At 33.3% G+C, this 19,758-nt stretch overlaps 1 protein-coding gene across 2 annotated transcripts in view; it reads left to right on the top strand.

Annotated features, from left to right (window-relative positions):
* LOC107585662 (semaphorin-4D-like) overlaps positions 1 to 14,450 on the top strand; it is a 53,729-nt gene extending 39,279 nt beyond the window's left edge. For both annotated transcript variants that reach the window (XM_016272774.1, XM_016272776.1), the window contains 10 exons: positions 262 to 355; positions 447 to 563; positions 1,719 to 1,870; positions 6,080 to 6,255; positions 6,463 to 6,619; positions 7,568 to 7,790; positions 8,982 to 9,097; positions 9,252 to 9,421; positions 11,894 to 11,940; positions 13,351 to 14,450. In XM_016272774.1, coding sequence (XP_016128260.1) covers positions 262 to 355; positions 447 to 563; positions 1,719 to 1,870; positions 6,080 to 6,255; positions 6,463 to 6,619; positions 7,568 to 7,790; positions 8,982 to 9,097; positions 9,252 to 9,421; positions 11,894 to 11,940; positions 13,351 to 14,264 — 2,166 coding nt within the window. In that variant the 3' untranslated portion in view covers positions 14,265 to 14,450. The remainder of the gene's footprint in view (positions 1 to 261; positions 356 to 446; positions 564 to 1,718; positions 1,871 to 6,079; positions 6,256 to 6,462; positions 6,620 to 7,567; positions 7,791 to 8,981; positions 9,098 to 9,251; positions 9,422 to 11,893; positions 11,941 to 13,350) is intronic.
* The last annotated feature ends 5,308 nt before the right edge of the window (positions 14,451 to 19,758 follow it).

Genomic DNA, 19,758 nt, shown 5'->3' with positions numbered 1-19,758 from the left:
TTTTACTTTTAGGAACTAGTTGTTCCGCAACAAACGCTTTGTTAGCAATTTCAAACATTTTGGTTTGTTTCTATATTGTCAAATCTTCCCTGATATTTTGATAGCAGTGGCTCTGTAACTACCTTTCTGAATATTCATACACTCGTTTGCTCTTTCAGTCGGATTGCATGATCATGTGACTCTGTGAACTGAACTTTATATCTGCTCTATTTCTTACTTTGCTAAAACGTCTTCGTCTCTCACGGCCTCATTTCTCTTCAGTCGCTGCAGAGTTTCCGCTTGCAGGACAGAGCAGAGGACGGCAGGGGGAAATGCTCCTTCGACCCGGCCCAGAGCTTCACCAGCGTGATGGTTGGTGAGTTAACGCACATCTGCAGGACAGTCTCAGTGTTTGTCTGCTGTATTTCCAGTAGTACTGACTGGTTGCTTGGCTGTTTGTTGTTTAGATGGTGAGTTGTACTCAGGAACGGCGTATAACTTCCTGGGCAGCGAGCCGATCATCTCCAGATCTTCTCTGTCTCAGAGTTTACTGCGCACAGAGTATTCAACATCCTGGCTCAACGGTACGACGCTAACAAGTCCACCGCCATATAAAACAACAGTGCACTTCTGAATATATAAGTATGTAGCGAGAACAAAGTCCATCCAGAACATTTGATAAAGCAAAAACGACATCAAAATCATCAGCATTATGAATTCAGTTATTGTTATTGAACACCAAAACTATTAAAACATGTTTTTGTTCATTAAAATAAAGATGGGGGGGATGTAACTATTAGATGAAAAATTTAGAAATGTTGAAATATGTTTATTGAAACACTGGAATTACTAAATTTAAATAAATTAATTAAACGTAAATAATAATATATTTAAAAAACTTATACAAATGACAAAAGCACATCAAATCAGTAACAAAAATGTTCATATATAAAACTAATATTAAAATGAAAAACTGAAAATATAAAAATAAAAGCTAATTTAAAATATTAATAAAAACTATATATATATGAATATATATATATATGTATGTATGTATATATATATATATGAATATCTTACTACTATATATTTATATATATATATATAGTACTAAGATATTCATATCATAAACAACTAAACACAACACAATTACATAACAAAAACAAAAGTATTAATATTAGTATTAATAAACCTAATATTAAACAAAAAAAATTGAAATAAAAGCTAATTCATAATATTAATAAACATTATAATAGTGTGTAAATAATGCATAAATATTATTTGCATATTAATTTTTAATGCATAAAAAAGACAAAAGCACATTATAAAGTGTATCATGTTTTTTATTCATATTAGTATTAATAAAAATATATTAAAACAAACTGAAAATATGAAAAACATTCATTCAAAACATGAATAAAAACTGTAATAGTGTATAAATAATAAAATATTATTATATATAACTAATACAAATGACGGACGCACATAACAAAATTACTGAAAAAAATAGTATTAATATAATTAAAATATGAAACTAAAATTCAAAAGCTAATGCAAAATATTAATACAACTGTAAAAGTGTATAAATAAGTAATAAAATGATAAAAGCACACAACATTTCTTAGAAAAATAGTATTACTAAAACTAATATTAAAACTAAAAATATAAGCTGTAATTTAAACTATAACTGTATAGAAATAATTCTATGATAGCGCAGCTCAGTTGAGTTCTGTGTTCAGAGCCCAGTTTCGTCTTCGCTGATGTGATCCGAGAAGGGCAGAACAGTCCGGATGGAGATGACGATAAGATCTACTACTTCTTCACGGAGGTGTCGGTGGAGTACGAGTTCTTCGGGAAGCTGCTGATCCCCAGAATCGCTCGCGTTTGTAAGGTGAGATCCGCCGGAAACCAGCGCCGTGTCCTGAACAGTGTTGGGCAGTAACTAGTAACTTAGGGCTGCACAATTAATCGAATTTCTAATCGCGATTACAATTATGGATGCCACAATTACGTAATCGTTCAAAGCGGCAATTAATCGTTCAAAGTCCACTTTTGTTATTCTGCGTGCTTAAGATGCGTTTTTTTTTCTACATGTTATCTTAAGGGTTTTTCCATTATTTTAATTTTAGTTTTAGTATAACACTATAATACCATTCATATTTTTACTTTTTTTATAATTTAAATTAGAAACCAATCCGATGTATATTTGACATTTGAGGCTTACTACTATAGAAAAGCACTAAAGGTTTTTCAGTTCGAGTGTTTTCAGCTTGTTTATTTTCATATAAAAATACGGCATGCAGTTGCATCAAACAATGGTATAAACATCATTCAATGTAAATTGTGATAATCGTAATTAATAATCGCAATTACAATTTCAAGGCAATAATCGACAATTATGATTTTTGTCATAATCGTGCAGCCCTAAACTAGTAACTTAGTTACTGTAATAATATTACTTTTTGCAGTAGCTAGTAGTGTAACTAATTACTAATAAGATTTCAGTAATAATATTACAGTTACTATCCATAAAACAGCTTAGTTTCTTTTGATGCCTCGACCCCGCTGATTTAAAATCCAACAATCAAATAATTCCTAGATTTATTTTCATAATTTTCACGACTCGCACATGCATGTGATGTCCCCAGTGCAGCAGGCAAGCTTGGAATATAGAAAAGCTTACATTCAGCAGATAGAAATATTGCATTATATTGATTTTGTCAGGAAAAAATATGATCTGAGCACTGTTGTGTAAGTTTTGGCTTTACTTTACTCTGGCATTACATCCCTCTGATCAGCATGTGGTACATCACGACTCGCAAATGCATGTGATGTCCCCAGTGCTGCAGGCAAGCTTGGAATATGGAAAAGCTTACATTCAGCAGATAGAAATATTGCATTATATTGATTTTGTCAGGAAAAAATATGATCTGAGCACTGTTGTGTAAGTTTTGGCTTTACTTTACTCTGGCATTACATCCCTCTGATCAGCATGTGGTACATTATATTACTAAATTAAAAATCCTTTTGGAAAATTTAAGTTTCTTACAAACTTAATGAAATATAATCGTACCCATGGGTAATGGAGAAATTACAATTAGCTTCAAGCTACACATGACAATTAATGAGATTAATACTAGGGATGTTCATTTGAACCGTTTAACCGGTTACTTTTGGAAAATTAAAGTTTCTTACAAACTTAATGAAATATAATCGTACCCATGGGTAATGGAGAAATTATAGGGATGTTCATTTGAACCGTTTAACCGGTTAACCGACAGTAAGAATTTTGACCGATTAATACAATCAGTTAAACGGTTTAAAAAAATCATTGAATTATTTATTTTTTCAGTAATTTATCAAAATATTTTAAATGGTTTGCTGCATGGTTAAAATACGCTACGCGTATAAAAAAAAAATAGTTTTTAGGCGGAAAAAAACATAAGTCGCGTAAACGTCGCATTTTATTATTTCATTCAGAAATAGGCCTAATGCTGACGCGAAATGTTTACAAACATTATAATAAACTCTGTAAACATAGCTAGGCTATTTTAGTTCCCCACACTCCACAACAAAGCCTTTCAATTAACAGTAGCCTATTTAGACAAGAACAAGAATTTAAAATATAAGAAGCTATAGCAATATAAACGACAAGCCAAAACAAATTCATTTAGGTTAAAACGAAACTGAAACCAACGTTGAGTCTATCATTCCACACAAAATCAAAGGTTTCCGTATTCGCGATGTATTTGAATGGCAAATTATTATTTATTATTTACTTGACTCGCGTTCCAATATCCAAGTAAAACATCACGGCGGTACGGTGATAACACTTAACCTTAACGACACAGATTTTACTACATATTTTTTTTACTACATATTTTTTTTTCCATATGTTTGACCGACTGTATTTTATTATGATAATGAACAGTCTGCATTGTCAAGGTAGCAAAGCTTAACTGTGTGGCGCCGGCGCAGTCCCTTGAATTTTTTCCTTCTAACAGTGGAAGCAACTACTCCTTTTAGTCATAAAGAGAATCGGAATTGTAAAAGGTTTGCCTTTATTTGTGTACATTCACAATAAAAACAAATCTTTGTGCTTTTGTAAAATAAGCCTAAAGAAAAATAGGAATGCCGCTTTCTGCCGTCTGTTTCCTTTCGCGCAGCACAAAAATGAACCGAAACTCTTTTCTCCGCTCGCAGAAGCGCTGCAGGTGCGTGATGTTATATGAAAACCACGTGAATCCTCATGTTCTATTGTTTGCTGCTTTTTGCGCATGTAAAATTAATCCCCGGGAAACAAATGTTAGTATTTTTAATGGGTCACAGACACTTATCCTTTCTAATTGAATTCAATTCTAATTTAAAATAATCTTGTCGGTTAACGGTTAACGAGCGTCGGTTGTCGGTCAGGAAAAATAACCGAAATGAACATCCCTAATTAATACAACACCTCTACTTGAACGTGACTATCAATCACTAGAATTTAATGTGGAAGATACACAGTTACAACTTCTGTGGGGCGTGAAGAAACAGTAGTGTAACTAATTACTGTTGCCAGAAAGTAATAAGTAAAGTAACAATATTATTTTTGAAATGAGTAGCTAGTAATATATTACATTGTTTGAGTAACTAGCCCTACACTGGTCCTGAACAGCAGTTATTGTGTGGTTTCTCACAGACACACAAGCAGTTTCATGTTGTTTGGCAGAAAAATCATCTTGTTCCTGGAAATTTGTTCCACACGGTTGGGTTTTTTTCCAGTAAAAAACAACAAACTTCCGTCTTCGTCACCTTTGACAGATGTTTCTCTAAGCTCTCATCTGTATCTGATCATCTGATCATCTTCATCTCTCTTTCTGTTTATTGTTCTTGCTTTATCTGTCAACATCTTGCTTTTAGTTTACTACTGGAGAGTCAACATTTTTTGGTCATGTATAATCAGGGTGCGAATGTGACCATGCAATCATATTGATCTTTATTCTGGGACAGTCTAGGAGCTTTTATAAAAATAAAAGCTAATATTATATATATTTATAAATATATATTAGTGTATAAATAATGCTAAACTATTAATATAAAAACTAACAAAACTACATAACAAAATTACAAAAAAAGTATTAATAAACCTAGTATTAAAATGAGAACTGAAAATATAAAAAAATAATAGCTTTCTGAAAATGTTAATAAAAACTATGTGTTAATTACTCAAATATTAATGTTTAAAAAGCAAAAACTAATAAAATTACAAAAGCACATAATTAATAAACCTAAAATTAAAACTGAACATATAAAAATAAAATCTAATTCAAAATATTAATAAAACCGTTTATAAATAATACTAAAATATTAATATTGAAAAAATAAAGACTAATAAAAATGATAAAACCACATAAAAATTCTAAAGCAACCCTAATATTAAAATTAATACTGAAACTATAAAAAAATAAAAGCTAATTCTAAATATTTGTATAAATTATAATAATGTTTAAATACTAAAACTTTTCAAAAGCAAAAACGAATAAAAATTACAAAGCCACATAACACAATTTCCAAACAAATTAGTATTTATATTAGCGTTAATAAACCTAATATTAAAATGAAAACTAAAAATATAAAAATGAAAGTTAATTCATAATATTAATACAAAAATGATAAGTGTATAAAAAAAAATTATAATTAAAAAAACATAAAATTTGAGCACATATCCACTTGACAAAAAAGGTATTAATATCGGTATTATTGTACTATAGTGCTAAATAATTCAGACACATAACTCTGAAAATAAAAACAATAAAACTAAATTAAATTTCAGACTTTATGACAAGAACTTGGCTTTGAGTCTGACATTAATCATTGTTTTATTATATATAATAGCACTATTATTCTTTATTTTACCATCCTGCTATCAACAAACCCCTGATGAACTAACTGAATAAAACTTCACCTCTGGACAAAGTGCATGTTATGATGGAAGTTTTTGAACTTTCATACAATGGTTTGAAAACTCCAGATATATTTAAATACATCTGCATGCTGTCATTTACATATTGTAAGATTGTGAAGGTTTTTCTCTCATCACTGTATCTCACTGTAACAGGGGGATCTGGGAGGCCAGCGGACGCTGCAGAAGAAGTGGACGTCGTTTCTGAAGGCTAAGCTGGTTTGCTCAATGCCGGAGCTCAACTTTGTGTTCAATGTGGTTCATGACGTGTTTATTCTGAAAGCGCCGCACTGGAGAGACACCGTCATCTATGGGGTCTTCACATCTCAGTGGTGAGCGTGTGTGTGTTGAAGGACGGGAATAAAAGCTTGTGTGGTATGTTTGTCTTGATTCATCAGTTCATGACGGTCTGTGAGTCAGAGAATCACCTGCATCTGAGTAATTGGACTGGTGCAAATCAAAAGAAGTGGCACAACTGGGTTATTTTTTATGCATAAGGCATTTTTCTTCAGAAATGTGATTGTTTCTGTGTGTTTCAGGGGGAATGTTGGTATGTCTGCCGTCTGTGCGTATAACATGAGTTCGGTGCATGAGGTTTTCACTAAAGGGAAGTACATGCAGAAGGCCACGGTGGAACAGTCCCACACTAAGTGGGTCCGATTTAATGGCATCACCCCGAGTCCCAGACCCGGAGCGGTTAGTATTTCCACAAAACACGCAACTCAGTGGTATATATGTGCTTACAGGATCCATAAGATCAGAGGGTGCTGGGAAGTAAATAAGAGTATTTATAAAACAAAATAAATTAAAAATAAATGTAAAAAGAAAAAGAATACAATATTAAACTAAATGATATAAAATAATAATCAAATAAATAAATACCTGTAAAACAAGCATGTGACCCCTATGTAGGACAAGCAGTTTTGAAAATGAGTAGATGTGAAATAAAATGAAAATAAATAAATATAAATATTAGAATGAAATAAAATAAAAATGATAAACTAAATAACAAATAGAAATAATTAAAACATAGAAAAATATATGGATGTGAAATAAAATAAAATAAATAAATACACAAATATGTTAGATCGAAATAAAAAGAAACCAAATAATATTAAAACAAAAAATAAAAACAAATAACATGAAAATAAACTAAATACCTAATTAAAATAATTAAAAATGGTATATTAAAGTATATAGATGTGAAATAAAAATAAATACAATCTAAATAAGGAAATAAAAAAATAATAAAATTAAAAACTAATTTAAACTTATAATAAAATAAAATGATAAAATAAATACACTTTTACAATAAATAAAAAGCCTGTGACTCTACATAGGACAAGCAGTTTGGAAATGGATAAAATAAAAAAATAAAATATAATAAATACATTTTTTAATTAAATAAAAAAATAGATTTTTAGAAACCAGGTTTATAGTTCATATAATCCTGATATATATAGTAATGGCATATGCAGTGCATGTTCACAATTGTAACTCGAAATTAATTTACATGAATATTTGTATAAATTAAAAAGTGGCGCTAGATTGACATAACGGGAGACTTATATTTGTTATTCAGAGTTAATGCTAATAATATCACAGAATTTCAAAATCATTGGATGTGTTGATGATATATTTCAGTGCATCAGCACCCTGAACCGCATGCAGAGCATCAACTCGTCGCTCCAGCTGCCCGATAAGACGCTGCAGTTTGTGAAGGACCATCCGCTGCTGGAGGACCCCGTGCTGCCCATCGGAAACGGCCCGCGCCTCGTCACCAAAGACATCAACTACACACAGATCGCAGTCCAGAGAGTGCGGGCGCTCGACGGAAACATCCACCACGTCATTTTCACCGGCACCGGTGAGTCTCACAAGTGTCAAAGCATTTATATAGATTTGATTTCTGCTAGGATTTCTCAATACTTTATTATATTCATTCATGTATTTCATTAATGTATTTATTAATTAAGTACCGATAAACATAAGAGCAGTTGGTCATAGTGCTGTACAAATAAAATAAATACCAGAAAAAGATAACATCAGTAAAATCAAAAGATAATTTAACATGCAAAGTTTAAATATACTTTATTATTTTATAATCAGGTATATATAATCATAATATCTGTTCTTGCATGCTTGTTATGAAATAGTCAGAGGAATCATGTAATTTTAATTATTTTAATTTATAAGCATCAATATAACAGTACAATTGAATAAACAGCAACATTTAATTAATTTATTTTATAAAAATATATATCTATATGTATATAGTATTCCTCAATACTTTATAGTTAACTATACTATAGTATTCTGTAATTTAAGAATCAGTTCAAACATCATAATTTGTTATTTTTATTTATAGAATTTTAGATAATATTTGTTCTATAAGAGTCAGAGGATTCATAATCATAATTTAAACAGCCACTGCCATAATCACAGCATGTTTTCCTCACTGTTTTTCACTACATCAATGCAAGGACATTTTTTAAAAATCATTTTAATTTATAAGCACTAATATAACAGTACAATTTATATAGGTTACAAATTTATATATATATATTTGTATAATATTTTAAAGGTATTTTTTTGCAATTATTTCTCAAAACTTTATAATGTACTTTAATATAATTGTAGCATTTTAGTATCGGAATCAGAATAATTGTATTTATTTTTATACAACTTTTTAAATACAGATTTACTATAATATAACAGTATAACTTTCCTTAAAACAGGAAGTGAAATACAGTACATATCTGGTTATAAATAATCATGACGTGTTTGTCCAGTGGAAAACAGTGAGGAAAACAAGGACAAATATGTAATCATTTTAATAATTATAAGTACCAGTGTAACAGTACATTTGAATAAACGGCTATATTTACCTTTTATGTTTTCATTATACATCTTTTTTTCTGTCATTTTCATCGGTGAAATGTGTGAAAGGATGCGCTAAACCACAGGATGTGAAAGTCTGGCTTTGATTTGTTTCTTCACACTGAAGTGTCATGAAGCTCATTTAGATCACATCTTGTTGCTATATTAATGTTTCCAGATAAAGGCTTGCTGCACAAATCGCTGGTGTTGGAGGGCGAGGTTCACACGGTGGAGGAAATCCAGCTGCTGAAGAACACAGAGCCAATTAAAACACTTCTGCTCTCCTCACAAGTGGTAAGAACAGTGAGCCGAGACTCATCTTATCATCGGCGGGAATCATGAGGAATAAAATCCACAAGCACATTGTATGATTTGCCAGCAGGGAGGAAGTTTCTGTGCGCTGGAGATTCTCTGGTTCCTCATGTGTTGTGTGTTTTGTCTGTCTCAGGCCCGGTTCCTGTACGCTGGATCGGACTCTGGTGTGGTTCAGTCTCCCACAGCGTTCTGTGAGAAGTACCCGTCCTGTGTGGACTGTGTTCTGGCGCGGGACCCCTACTGCGCCTGGGACCCTCGCTCGGCCTCCTGCCTCAATATTTTCCAGCATGATGCCAATCCACGGTGAGAAATGAGAAGTTACGTTCACACTGGCCACGTACACACGGTAGTTCACCTTTTACTCCTTAATCGCGTACTGTACACACACAATTCACTAAAATATGGGAGTTCGACAACCGCATTAACTCCTGAAAAATACAGGTAGTGACAACTGCATTTGCAGAAATTCTGTGCAGTTGTTAAAGGGATAGTTCACCCAAAAATGAAAATTTGATGTTTATCTGCTTACCCCCAGGGCATCCGAGATGTAGGTGATTTTGTTTCTTCAGTAGAACACAAACGAAGATTTTTAACTTAAACCGTTGGAGTTTCTCAGTCTTATAATGGAGGTGAGTGGGAATCACGGCTTTGAGAGTCAAAAAAACATACACAAACAAAACCAAATTAAACCCTGCGGCTCGTGACGATACATTGATGTGTGAAGACACGAAACGATCGGTCTGTGCAAGAAACTGAACAGTATTTATATAGTTTTTTACCTCTGATGCACTGCAATGTCAAATGGACCATTGACACTCTATCTACAATCTCAATTAGGAGTGTCAATGGCCCATTTGAGAGATAGGTGGCGGTAATGCACTTATAAGTCTGCGATCCGCCGTAAAGCAAGAAGAAGAAGAAGACACGTCACACGCCGGCTGTCGAGGACGCGCTCAGGACGGTTCGGACATTGCAGTGAAAATCAGAGGTAAAAAACAATATAAATACTGTTCAGTTTCTTGCACAGACCGATCGTTTCGTGTCTTTACACATCAATGTATCGTCACGAGCCGCAGGGTTTAATTTGGTTTTGTTTGTGTATGTTTTTTTGACTCTCAAAGCCGTGATTCCCATTCACTTACATTATAAGACTGACAGACTGCAACGGTTTGACTTAAAAATCTTAATTTGTGTTCTACTGAAGAAATAAAGTCACCTACATCTTGGATGCCCTGGGGGTAAGCAGATAAACATCAAATTTTTATTTTTGGGTGAACTATCCCTTTAATGAGGTTTTTAACATGCATAGATGTCTCTCTTCTGTATGAGCTGTGAATCACAGGGAAAGCAGTGCCAGAGTAGTACGATCCTTGACTCCCATTGCCAGATCTTGCTAGCGAACAAGACCATCATAAACCGAAGTACATCCAAATGCTTTATGCTGAAAATAAGACCAAAATATAGCGACTCGTGTCTGCTCACTTTGATCCGATCGCTTTGTGATCGCCCAGAAAGCGCTTGTAATGAGTGATCATGGCAACACAGACTCTGTGAAGCAGCCTGTACAAGCAGAAACAAAACACAATGCCTCCGTCCACTGTACTTCAGTTCAACTGCTGAAAATAACGGCCGTTTTAATATTACTTTGGTCACAATAACGGATACTAAATGCGCAAGATGCCAAAACGTTGCTATGGTTTCCAAGCTGTCAATCATCTCAGTTTCGCGAGTGAGTCTTGTTCCGTACATACATGTAACGATGATTTAGGGGATTCACTTCTGCATTTAAATGCAGTTGTCATTTCTCCAACATTAGCAGACACTGCGCTTTAACAGGAACACGGCTCTCATACAATATGCATCTTATTTGTTCGTCAGATCATTGTGTAATTTTGTTGTGCAGTCCATGTAGTGGTTTAAAGATTTTTATAAATATTTTTTATATATTTTATGTAAGCCAGATGACTTTTATTTACTCTTAGCTGTGTTTTGTTTTTACAATTTATTATTGTATATTTTTTTATTTAATTTCTGCAAGTATTTCTTAATACTTTTATAATATATGCTTGTATAATAAATTTAATAACGTTTAGGAATCATCATTATCATCATTTATGTATTTCTTTTAGAATTTATTATATATTTTTAATTCATGTAATTGTATTACAAAAGTCAATATTTGCATATTTATATATGTATTTTGTTTTTCATTTGTGCAAGTATTTCTCAGTACTTATATGTACTTTATCATTTTAGAATCAGATCAAGCATCATTATTTATTTTATTTGTATACAATTTAGAATTTTTTTATTTTATTTTATTTTTATTTTTTTATATTTCATAATTTTTTATAGTAAAGTATCTATACTTCCATATTTGTTCTGATATAACATCAGAGTCAGGACTCTTATGTATTTTGATATAATTTTATAATATAATATCTACAATTTCTATCTTAATACATTTTAATATGCTTTGTTTTTTTTTTTAGAAATCATCATCATTTATATGTATTTTATATTTTATTATAATGTTAAATATATATATATATATATATATATATATATATATATTAATATAATATTAAATTTTTTAGAGGAATCATAATTTAGATTATATCTATTTTGTTTTTCATTTCTGCAAGTATTTCTCACTACTTCATACTTCTTTGAGAGTGCAAGTCTTTTAAAGACTGTATTTTCTGGTTTGCCAGACGGCATTATCATCTTCGATTAGGTGTGTGTGTATTTACTCTGATCTGTGTGCTTTTGCAGGAAGTTGATTCAGAGCCTCAAAGGGGATGCTGGGATATGCCCTACAGGTGTGTCATGTAGAAATGTCATCTGTATTAAATTTGAGCTCAAATAGTCCTGTTTTAGTGCCTGGTTTTGTCTGTCTAGATATACAGTAACTAGCACAGACTAACAAAAACAAGAGCGCATGAGAACATTGTCACTGTAATTCTAATAATTATATAGACATGTACTCACTAACAGAAGAACTTTTCAGATTTAAGATGCATTTGAGTGTGTGTACTAGACTAGTGCTAGGCAATGTTTATAATATATTATACATTTATTATCATTTATTATATATTATTATAAATGTTATATATTATATATTTTATTATATTTTTTATTTAATAGTATTTTATTTAGATTAAGTATTTCTCTTTATAATATAACTTGCTTTATGCTTTATAATTTTAGAGTCAGAGGAATAATAATCAATTTATAATTTTGTATAATTTATGTATGGTTTGTTTTGTGTGTGTAAGATAGATAGATAGATTATGATTGATTCCTCCGAGTTTCAGAAATTAAATGACAAATAAATAAATCAGTAAATGAATTACTTAATGAATTTATATATTAATTTATATTTATAATTTACTATATAATATATTTTAATTCATGTAACTTTATTATATAAATCAATAATTGAGTATTTATTTTGAAATAATTTTAGAGTCATTGTCGGGTAGATTCAAAATTCTCAAAACGAAGTGAAATACAGTTCAAATAGTTCTAAATAATCATGGCATGTTTTCTTAACTACACAAGAATTAAATTTTTATACTTTATCTAAAACATTTGGGGAAAAAGTAAAATTTTTGAGTGATTGCATTGTTGCATGTGAATTTGATCAATTCCAACTCTGATTCTGCTTATCGATTCCAATGTGGTTAAAAAATGTCATTTAGATATCAAAACATATTTACTTTGTGTGTCTGTTTGTGTGCAAAATAGTGCTGCTAGATTCTGGATACATGGTTGTAGTTCTCTCACAATTCTGAAGAAAAAATTAAGACAACTAACATTTATGCATGGAATGATTCAATGACTCGCTCAAGATTTGTTTGTTTCATTACTGGATGAATCAGTGTTTTTGAATGAATCTCTTGAATGAATGATTCAAAGACAAATACATTTTTAACAGCCCCTTTTCTCCACCTAAAAATAAAAGATGCGCACACAGGAATTGATAGGTGGAATAGAAATTTTAATTTTACGACAAGTATCTGATTCCTGACCTTAAAGGTATAGTTCACCCCAAATTGAAAATTCTGTCATTAATTACTCACCCTCATGTTGTTCCAAACCCTTTAAGTGTCCGATTCTGGAATTGGAATTGATTTTCGATTCCCAACCCTAGTCATACTTCTCCCTGTTAAATTAATAACTGACTGTATTGATGTAGCAGCTGACCCATAATGGTCTCTGTGTTGCAGTCGATCCTCTGGCGGTGGGCGACTATCAGCAGGTGCTGGTGAAGCCGGGCGGTTCTGCCGATCTGTCGTGTCAGGTGCGCTCAAACCTGGCTCAGGTGTTGTGGAAGCTCAACGGCCGCGTCCTGACCGAAGCCTCGCGCTTCCGTCTGCTGAGCGAGAACGGGCTGCTGATCTACAGCGTGACGCCGGAGGCCGCCGGCCGCTACGAGTGCTGGTCGGTCGAAGCGTCCGCGGGACAGAACTTCACCCGTTTGGTGGCGGCATACGCGCTTCGACTGGAGCTTCCTGAGAGCGTGCCGTCCATATCCGCTCTGCGTCCGTCCAGCGCCGCGTCTACGCTCACACCGGAGGAAGGTAATACCGGTAACGGCTCGGGACTAACGCCGACTCACACGGATGCACCCTCACTAACAACCCCTCCCAGCAATGCCATTAAACCCAAAGCCTACATCCCTCCGGAGGTCAGCAACTTACCCTCACGCACCGAGACGCTCGACCCCTCGGCTAAATATATTCAGCACGACAACAGCGCCGCCCTGCTGTCGCTCTTCCTGCTCTTCTTCCTGCTCTTCCTTGCCGCTCTGGCGTACAACTGTTACATGCAGTACCTGCCGGCGCCGTGTCTCCGCCTGCGATCCGTGCTGCTCGGCTCCAGCAAAAAGCCCCAGCCGGAGTATGCAGCCTGCGAGGCCGGCCTGATGGAGCAAGTGCAGGAAAAGCCGGATCCGGCCAATCAGAACGGAGCGCATCCGCTGCGTGCACTCAGAGACACCGGATACGAGACGGAGCTGGAATGCAAGAACGGCGGAGTTCCATCCTGCAGCGACGAGGACAGTCCCTCGAAAAAGCGGCCCTTCGACGTTGACTGTGCGTCGCAGCCGATTGAGTACGCAGACGCCGACGCGCCGTACTGATGCACCACTTTTCACTCACATTCACAGAATCGCCGCAGCTCTTCAAGAACAAATGCTGAATTCCAAATAAAATTCCAAATTGGAAACATTGTTTACCAAATTGGTAAGTTTCTTGATGTTTTCCAAATTGGAGCACCGGACCGTTTTTGAATATTTGTGGGGCGTTTGATGTTCACCTTTGGCTTGCACTGCAAAAATGTATTTCTTCGATATAATTTTTTGTCATGTTTTCTGTTACAAATATCTAAATGTTCTTAAATCTTGAGTCTTGCTTTATGAAAGAAAAGTTTAATGAAAGTTTTTGCTTAAAATGGAAAAAAAAAATCTGTCTGTCTTTTCTTTTAGCAAAATATAATTTCTGGTCTTTTTTTTTTCTTTTGATTTTTAGGTGAAACCCACATTTTTTTATTTTTTTATTATTATAATTTTTTTTTTTATGCATAAAAGGTCTCCTTTTCTTTTTATTTATTTATTTTTGCATTTTGACAATTTCATAACCATAATTTAAAAAAATTAAAATAAAATAAAAAAAAGAATAAAAATAAAAATAATAAAATTTGTTATTGTACTGACAGGTTGATTTTGATGACTGTATTACATATAAAGTATTTTTTGGCCTTATGCTTATTAGAAGAACTCTGCCAAAAATGTCACAAAAACAGCTAAATATAATTTATACATGTATAGAAAACAAATATGTATATATTGACATTTTAAGCATAAACTCACTTCATTTTGAGATTTTTTTCCAGAAGGCAAGACTTAATATCTTAATTCATTTTCCTTCTCTTGATTTAAGAATGTTTAGATATTCACGACTGGAAAAGGACTGATATTCTGAGTAAATCATTCTTGCAGAGGTTTTCTGCTCTGCCTGCTCAGGGATGCTTTCAGTGTCACACACGCAGGATCTCATGATGAAGAACTGCTCTGGAAGAGCTCAAACATGGAGCCAGACCAAAAACACTGTGATGTGTCTGTTGCACAGCGTCCTGTGGTTGTTTCTGCTGTTGGTGCAGAGGAGATGTCTAACACACTTAACCTGCGTCTCACATAACAATACATTTGATTCGTGAGACTTTTCGACTGTAGTCCACAAACGTGAGCTTTGAAAGCTTTGTTTCAGATATTTTTAAAGATATGATATTATTTAATTGTATGTCAGCAATAATAGTGTAAATATCACAAAAAATGTCAAGAAACCCCAAAATTTAAAGAAAAACCAATACTTTTTTTTTTTGTGCATTTTTAGGACCATAGTATTCTTTTTTTTCTCTTCTTTCTCCATTTTGACATTATTTCATGAAAAACTACTTTTTGGAGTTTTTTTTTTCTTTTCCTGCATTTTACATTTCATATTTTGACATTTATTTGACAAATATGTATGACAGTGATACTAATATACATAAAAATAGTAAATTGCATCCTGACATGGTAATTTTCATGATTGTAGTACATACAAGTTATTTTTTGGTGGAAAACTATTAACAAAATGAAAAACTACTATTATTATCATTATTATTTATTATTATTATTTGTTTTTGCATAAAAGGACCATTTTTAGGACCTTTTTTGCATTGATTTTAATACAAAAATAGATTAAATTGTGTAACAATTAATGACTATTTCATATAAAGTAATTGTGTTAATTACTATATTAAGTCACAAAAACAGTTTTTTCTTTATGCGATATATAACTAACTTTTTATTTTGGGCTGTAATGTAAAAAAAAAACATTTTTAGCACCTTTTTTGGCATTTTGACTACATTAGACATTTTAATATAAATAACAATAATAATAAAGATGATGATAATAAATTGCATCCTGATAGGATAATATTCATGACTGTATTATATATAAAGCGTTTTTTGGCATTATGGAAATTATAATGTTATGTGCTTAAATCTCATGAAAAAAAATGCTTGTATGTTTTTCTTTTGATTTTGGGGTGAAATGTGACCTGGCCGTGGTTTGTTTGCTTTGTTTTCCCGCGTGGCGTTTCTGAATCTGCAGTCCTCCTCTGGTTCTCAGCACACACTTGTATTTGTCTCTCTCCCTCCGTTTCCTGTGTCCTGCTCAGCTTCCTGGGCTGTTCCTCCTTCCCCTCCGTCCCTGCCCGGCTCCTCCTCCTCCTCCTCTTCCTCCTGGTCTCTGGCCGGGGCTCGTCTGATTCCTCCTCTGCTGAGGGAGCAGTCCTGGAGTGTTCACCCTCACCAGGCCTTTCTGCTCTTCTGCCTGGCCTTGGGTGAGTGCTGCCTCTGACCTCTGACCTTTCTCTCTCGCTCATCAGTCTCGGTACTCTGAAGTGTGACTTCCTTTCGCTCCTCCTGCTAAGTGTTCTGATTGGCCGAGGAGCCAGAAGTCAGACAGGAAGTAAAGGAGAGAATGAGGAAGTCACTAAAGAGTATTTAGGCAGTGTTTGTGTGTCTGCATGATCCAGATCTTCTGCACACTGTCTGATGCCTGAAATGTTTTCTTTTTAAAATTCTTTTTACACCTTTTTTTTTTTAAGAGCGTCAAGAATGAATACGTTTATTGGTAAATCATTTTTGAATTTCCTTAATTTTTATTTCAAAATTCTCTTCAGATCCTAATTTATGATTATGGCTTTGTTTTCGCCACTCTTGTGTTGTTTTACCTGCTGACGTGAGTCTCGGACTCTTGTAAATGAAGCTGACTGGCTGAAGGACTGATGGACGTTCCAGTCGTGTACAGTGTAAATACAGTATATGTACATATGAAAAAGATGTACAAAGTTTTTTTTGGTCGAGAGCCTGAATAAATGTTTGAATGGCAAAACATGTAAAACACTGTTTATTGTGTTGAGATGTGTTAATGAAGCTGTATATTACATCTTGTTTTAACATGCAAACTCATGACACACAGAATCTTACAAATATAAATCTCACAAATCTATTCAAATATGCTCTGCTTTTTCTGCTAAAATTGTTTAAAGTATTATTTATGCTATTATTTGAAAGTTTGGGGTTCGGAAGGTTTTTTAATGTTTTTGAAAGTGTCTCCTGCTCATCAAGGCTGCATTTATTTGATTAAATATACAGTAAAAATGTGAAATATTATTACAATTTAAAATAACTTTTTTCCATGTGAATATATTGCAAAATGTAATTTATTGCTGTGATGCGCAGCTGGATTTTCAGCATCATTCCTCCAGTCTTCAGTGTCACATGATCTTCAGAAATCATTCTAATATGCTGATTTTCTGCTCAAGAAACATTTCTGATTAGTATCAATGTTAAAGACAGTTGTGCTGCTCAATATTTTTGTGAAAACCGTGACACATTTTAATGAATTAATAGAAAGTTCAAAAGAACAGCATTTATTTGAAATATAAATATTTAGCAATATTATAAATGTGTTTATTTTAACTGCTGATCATTTTAATGCATCCTTGCTGAATAAAAATATTAATTTCTTTAAAAAAAATCTTACTGACCCCAAACCTTAGAACGGTCATATACTAATGGATAATTCATGTTTATCATCTTTGAATCTACACTATGGTATTATTACACTTAATAAGAACTGTTCCATTATCATCAGGAGAAGACCGTAGTGCAGTCATTTCCTGCAGTGTCATTAAATGTGTGTGTGTGTGTGTGTGTGTGTGTGTGTGTGTGTGTCTTCTGAAGATTGCAGCATGTGAGATCAACTAATTTCTTGGGGGATGAACTTTGTGTTATTTGTCACCATGTACATGTTCTTCATGTACTCCAAGTACTGATGCAAGTTACTGGTTTTACCAAGTAATAAGGTGAAATATTGGATATAACTTTGCACAAATGATTTTGTGTGTGTGTGTGTGTTAAAGACGTGTATTTGGTGTGTTAAAGACGTGTATTTTATTGTGCAATGTTTTAGTTTTTACAAACTGAGGGACGAGTCAAAGTTTCTTGTGGTGATGCTGGAAACACTCATTTAACCCTTGTGCTGCTGAAAATCGTTTGCATAATTTGGTTTGCTAGTCAAAAATAACCAGCCTTTTAAATAGTCTTTCATTATGCTGTATTATCACCAAAACTTGAATCTAATAATTTTATCAGCTTTTTATATTACTTGAAACAAAACAAACTGATAAAAAGATCCAGTATTTACGGTTGCCGAGAAGTGCAAAACAAATCACAATTCTAAAAACAAAATAACAAATTTCAAACGCAAATGCAAGTCTAAACGGCTGGAAATCATTCGCTCCAGTGGCGCAGATGGATAATTGTGAGATGTTGGCTTTTTGACGCTTTTGACCCGGGTTCGATTCCGCCTTTAGCCAAACTTTTTTTCCCTCCCTTTTCAAATCTCGTATTAGCAATGGATTCTATTTACACTAAGTAAAAATAGCAGTATTTTTTTTAGCAATATGCTATTTACACTAAGTGCTTCAGAATTGTGATTTGTTTTGCACTTCTCGGTCACCGTAATAAGGTCCGTAAGTATTTGGCAATATCTTCATGAAAAATTTACAAGCGATTTTTGTGTGCCAGTCATTTTTGACCAAGAACAACATAAGTGTAAGAAGGTGAGGGAAAAAAATCCCCCCTCCCCCTTTTTTGGAAGTAGTCATTGTAAGTTGGTTTTAGTCCAATGCAATAACATGAACTAACATTTTCATCGAAATAACATTTTAAAAATTTCATAGTGACTGGAACAAAACATGAGGGTAAAAACTTTTTTCTTTAGGATTAATTTATGCATTTTTAAAAAATCATTTAAAAGGACCTGAGCATTTTTTTTTTCATTTGCAAAACTTACATTTCAACAAAAATACATAATTTGAGAACAAAAACAAGTGTGGGAATACAGAGAGAAAAAAATACAATTTGTTGAAAGATTGTTGTATAATATGGGAAAGCTTTTAATGCTTTTTATTAGAGTTTTTTTTTGATCTGCGCTTCAGTATTGTAGTACATTATAAAACAGTATGCAATAAATTATAGTTTTAATTATTAAATGCATGCCACCTTATTGGTACAATAAAGCCCTCCCTACACCTACCCTAACCCTACCCGATATTTTATTTTCAACTTTTTGATTATTTCCTTAATTTATATTGAAAATAAATGCCTTTACCATGTGATACGAGATTTGAAAAGGGAGAAAAAAAAAAGGTTCGGCAAAAGGCGGGATCGAACCCGGGTCGATTGCGTCAAAAAGCCAACAACACGCGCTTATCCAGCCGCGCCACTGGAGCTGATGTTTTACAGCCACTTTATTTGTTTTCGAATTTGTCGTTGTGCTTTCTGAATTGTTATTTAGTTTTTTAGACTTGCATTTGTGTTTGTAATTTGTTATTTTGTTTTCAGAATTGTGATTTGTTTTGCACTTCTCGGTCACCGTAATAAGGTCCGTAAGTATTTGGCAATATCTTCATGAGAAATTTACAAGTGATTTTTGTGTGCCAGTCATTTTTGACCAAGAACAACATAAGTGTAAGAAGGTGAGGAAAAAAATCCCCCCTCCCCCTTTTTTGGAAGTAGT

This window comes from Sinocyclocheilus grahami, unplaced genomic scaffold (assembly GCF_001515645.1).
Source record: "Sinocyclocheilus grahami isolate Dianchi unplaced genomic scaffold, SAMN03320097.WGS_v1.1 scaffold73.1, whole genome shotgun sequence".
In the NCBI taxonomy this organism is placed as follows: domain Eukaryota; kingdom Metazoa; phylum Chordata; class Actinopteri; order Cypriniformes; family Cyprinidae; genus Sinocyclocheilus; species Sinocyclocheilus grahami.
This window is presented reverse-complemented; position numbering and strand designations above follow the sequence as displayed.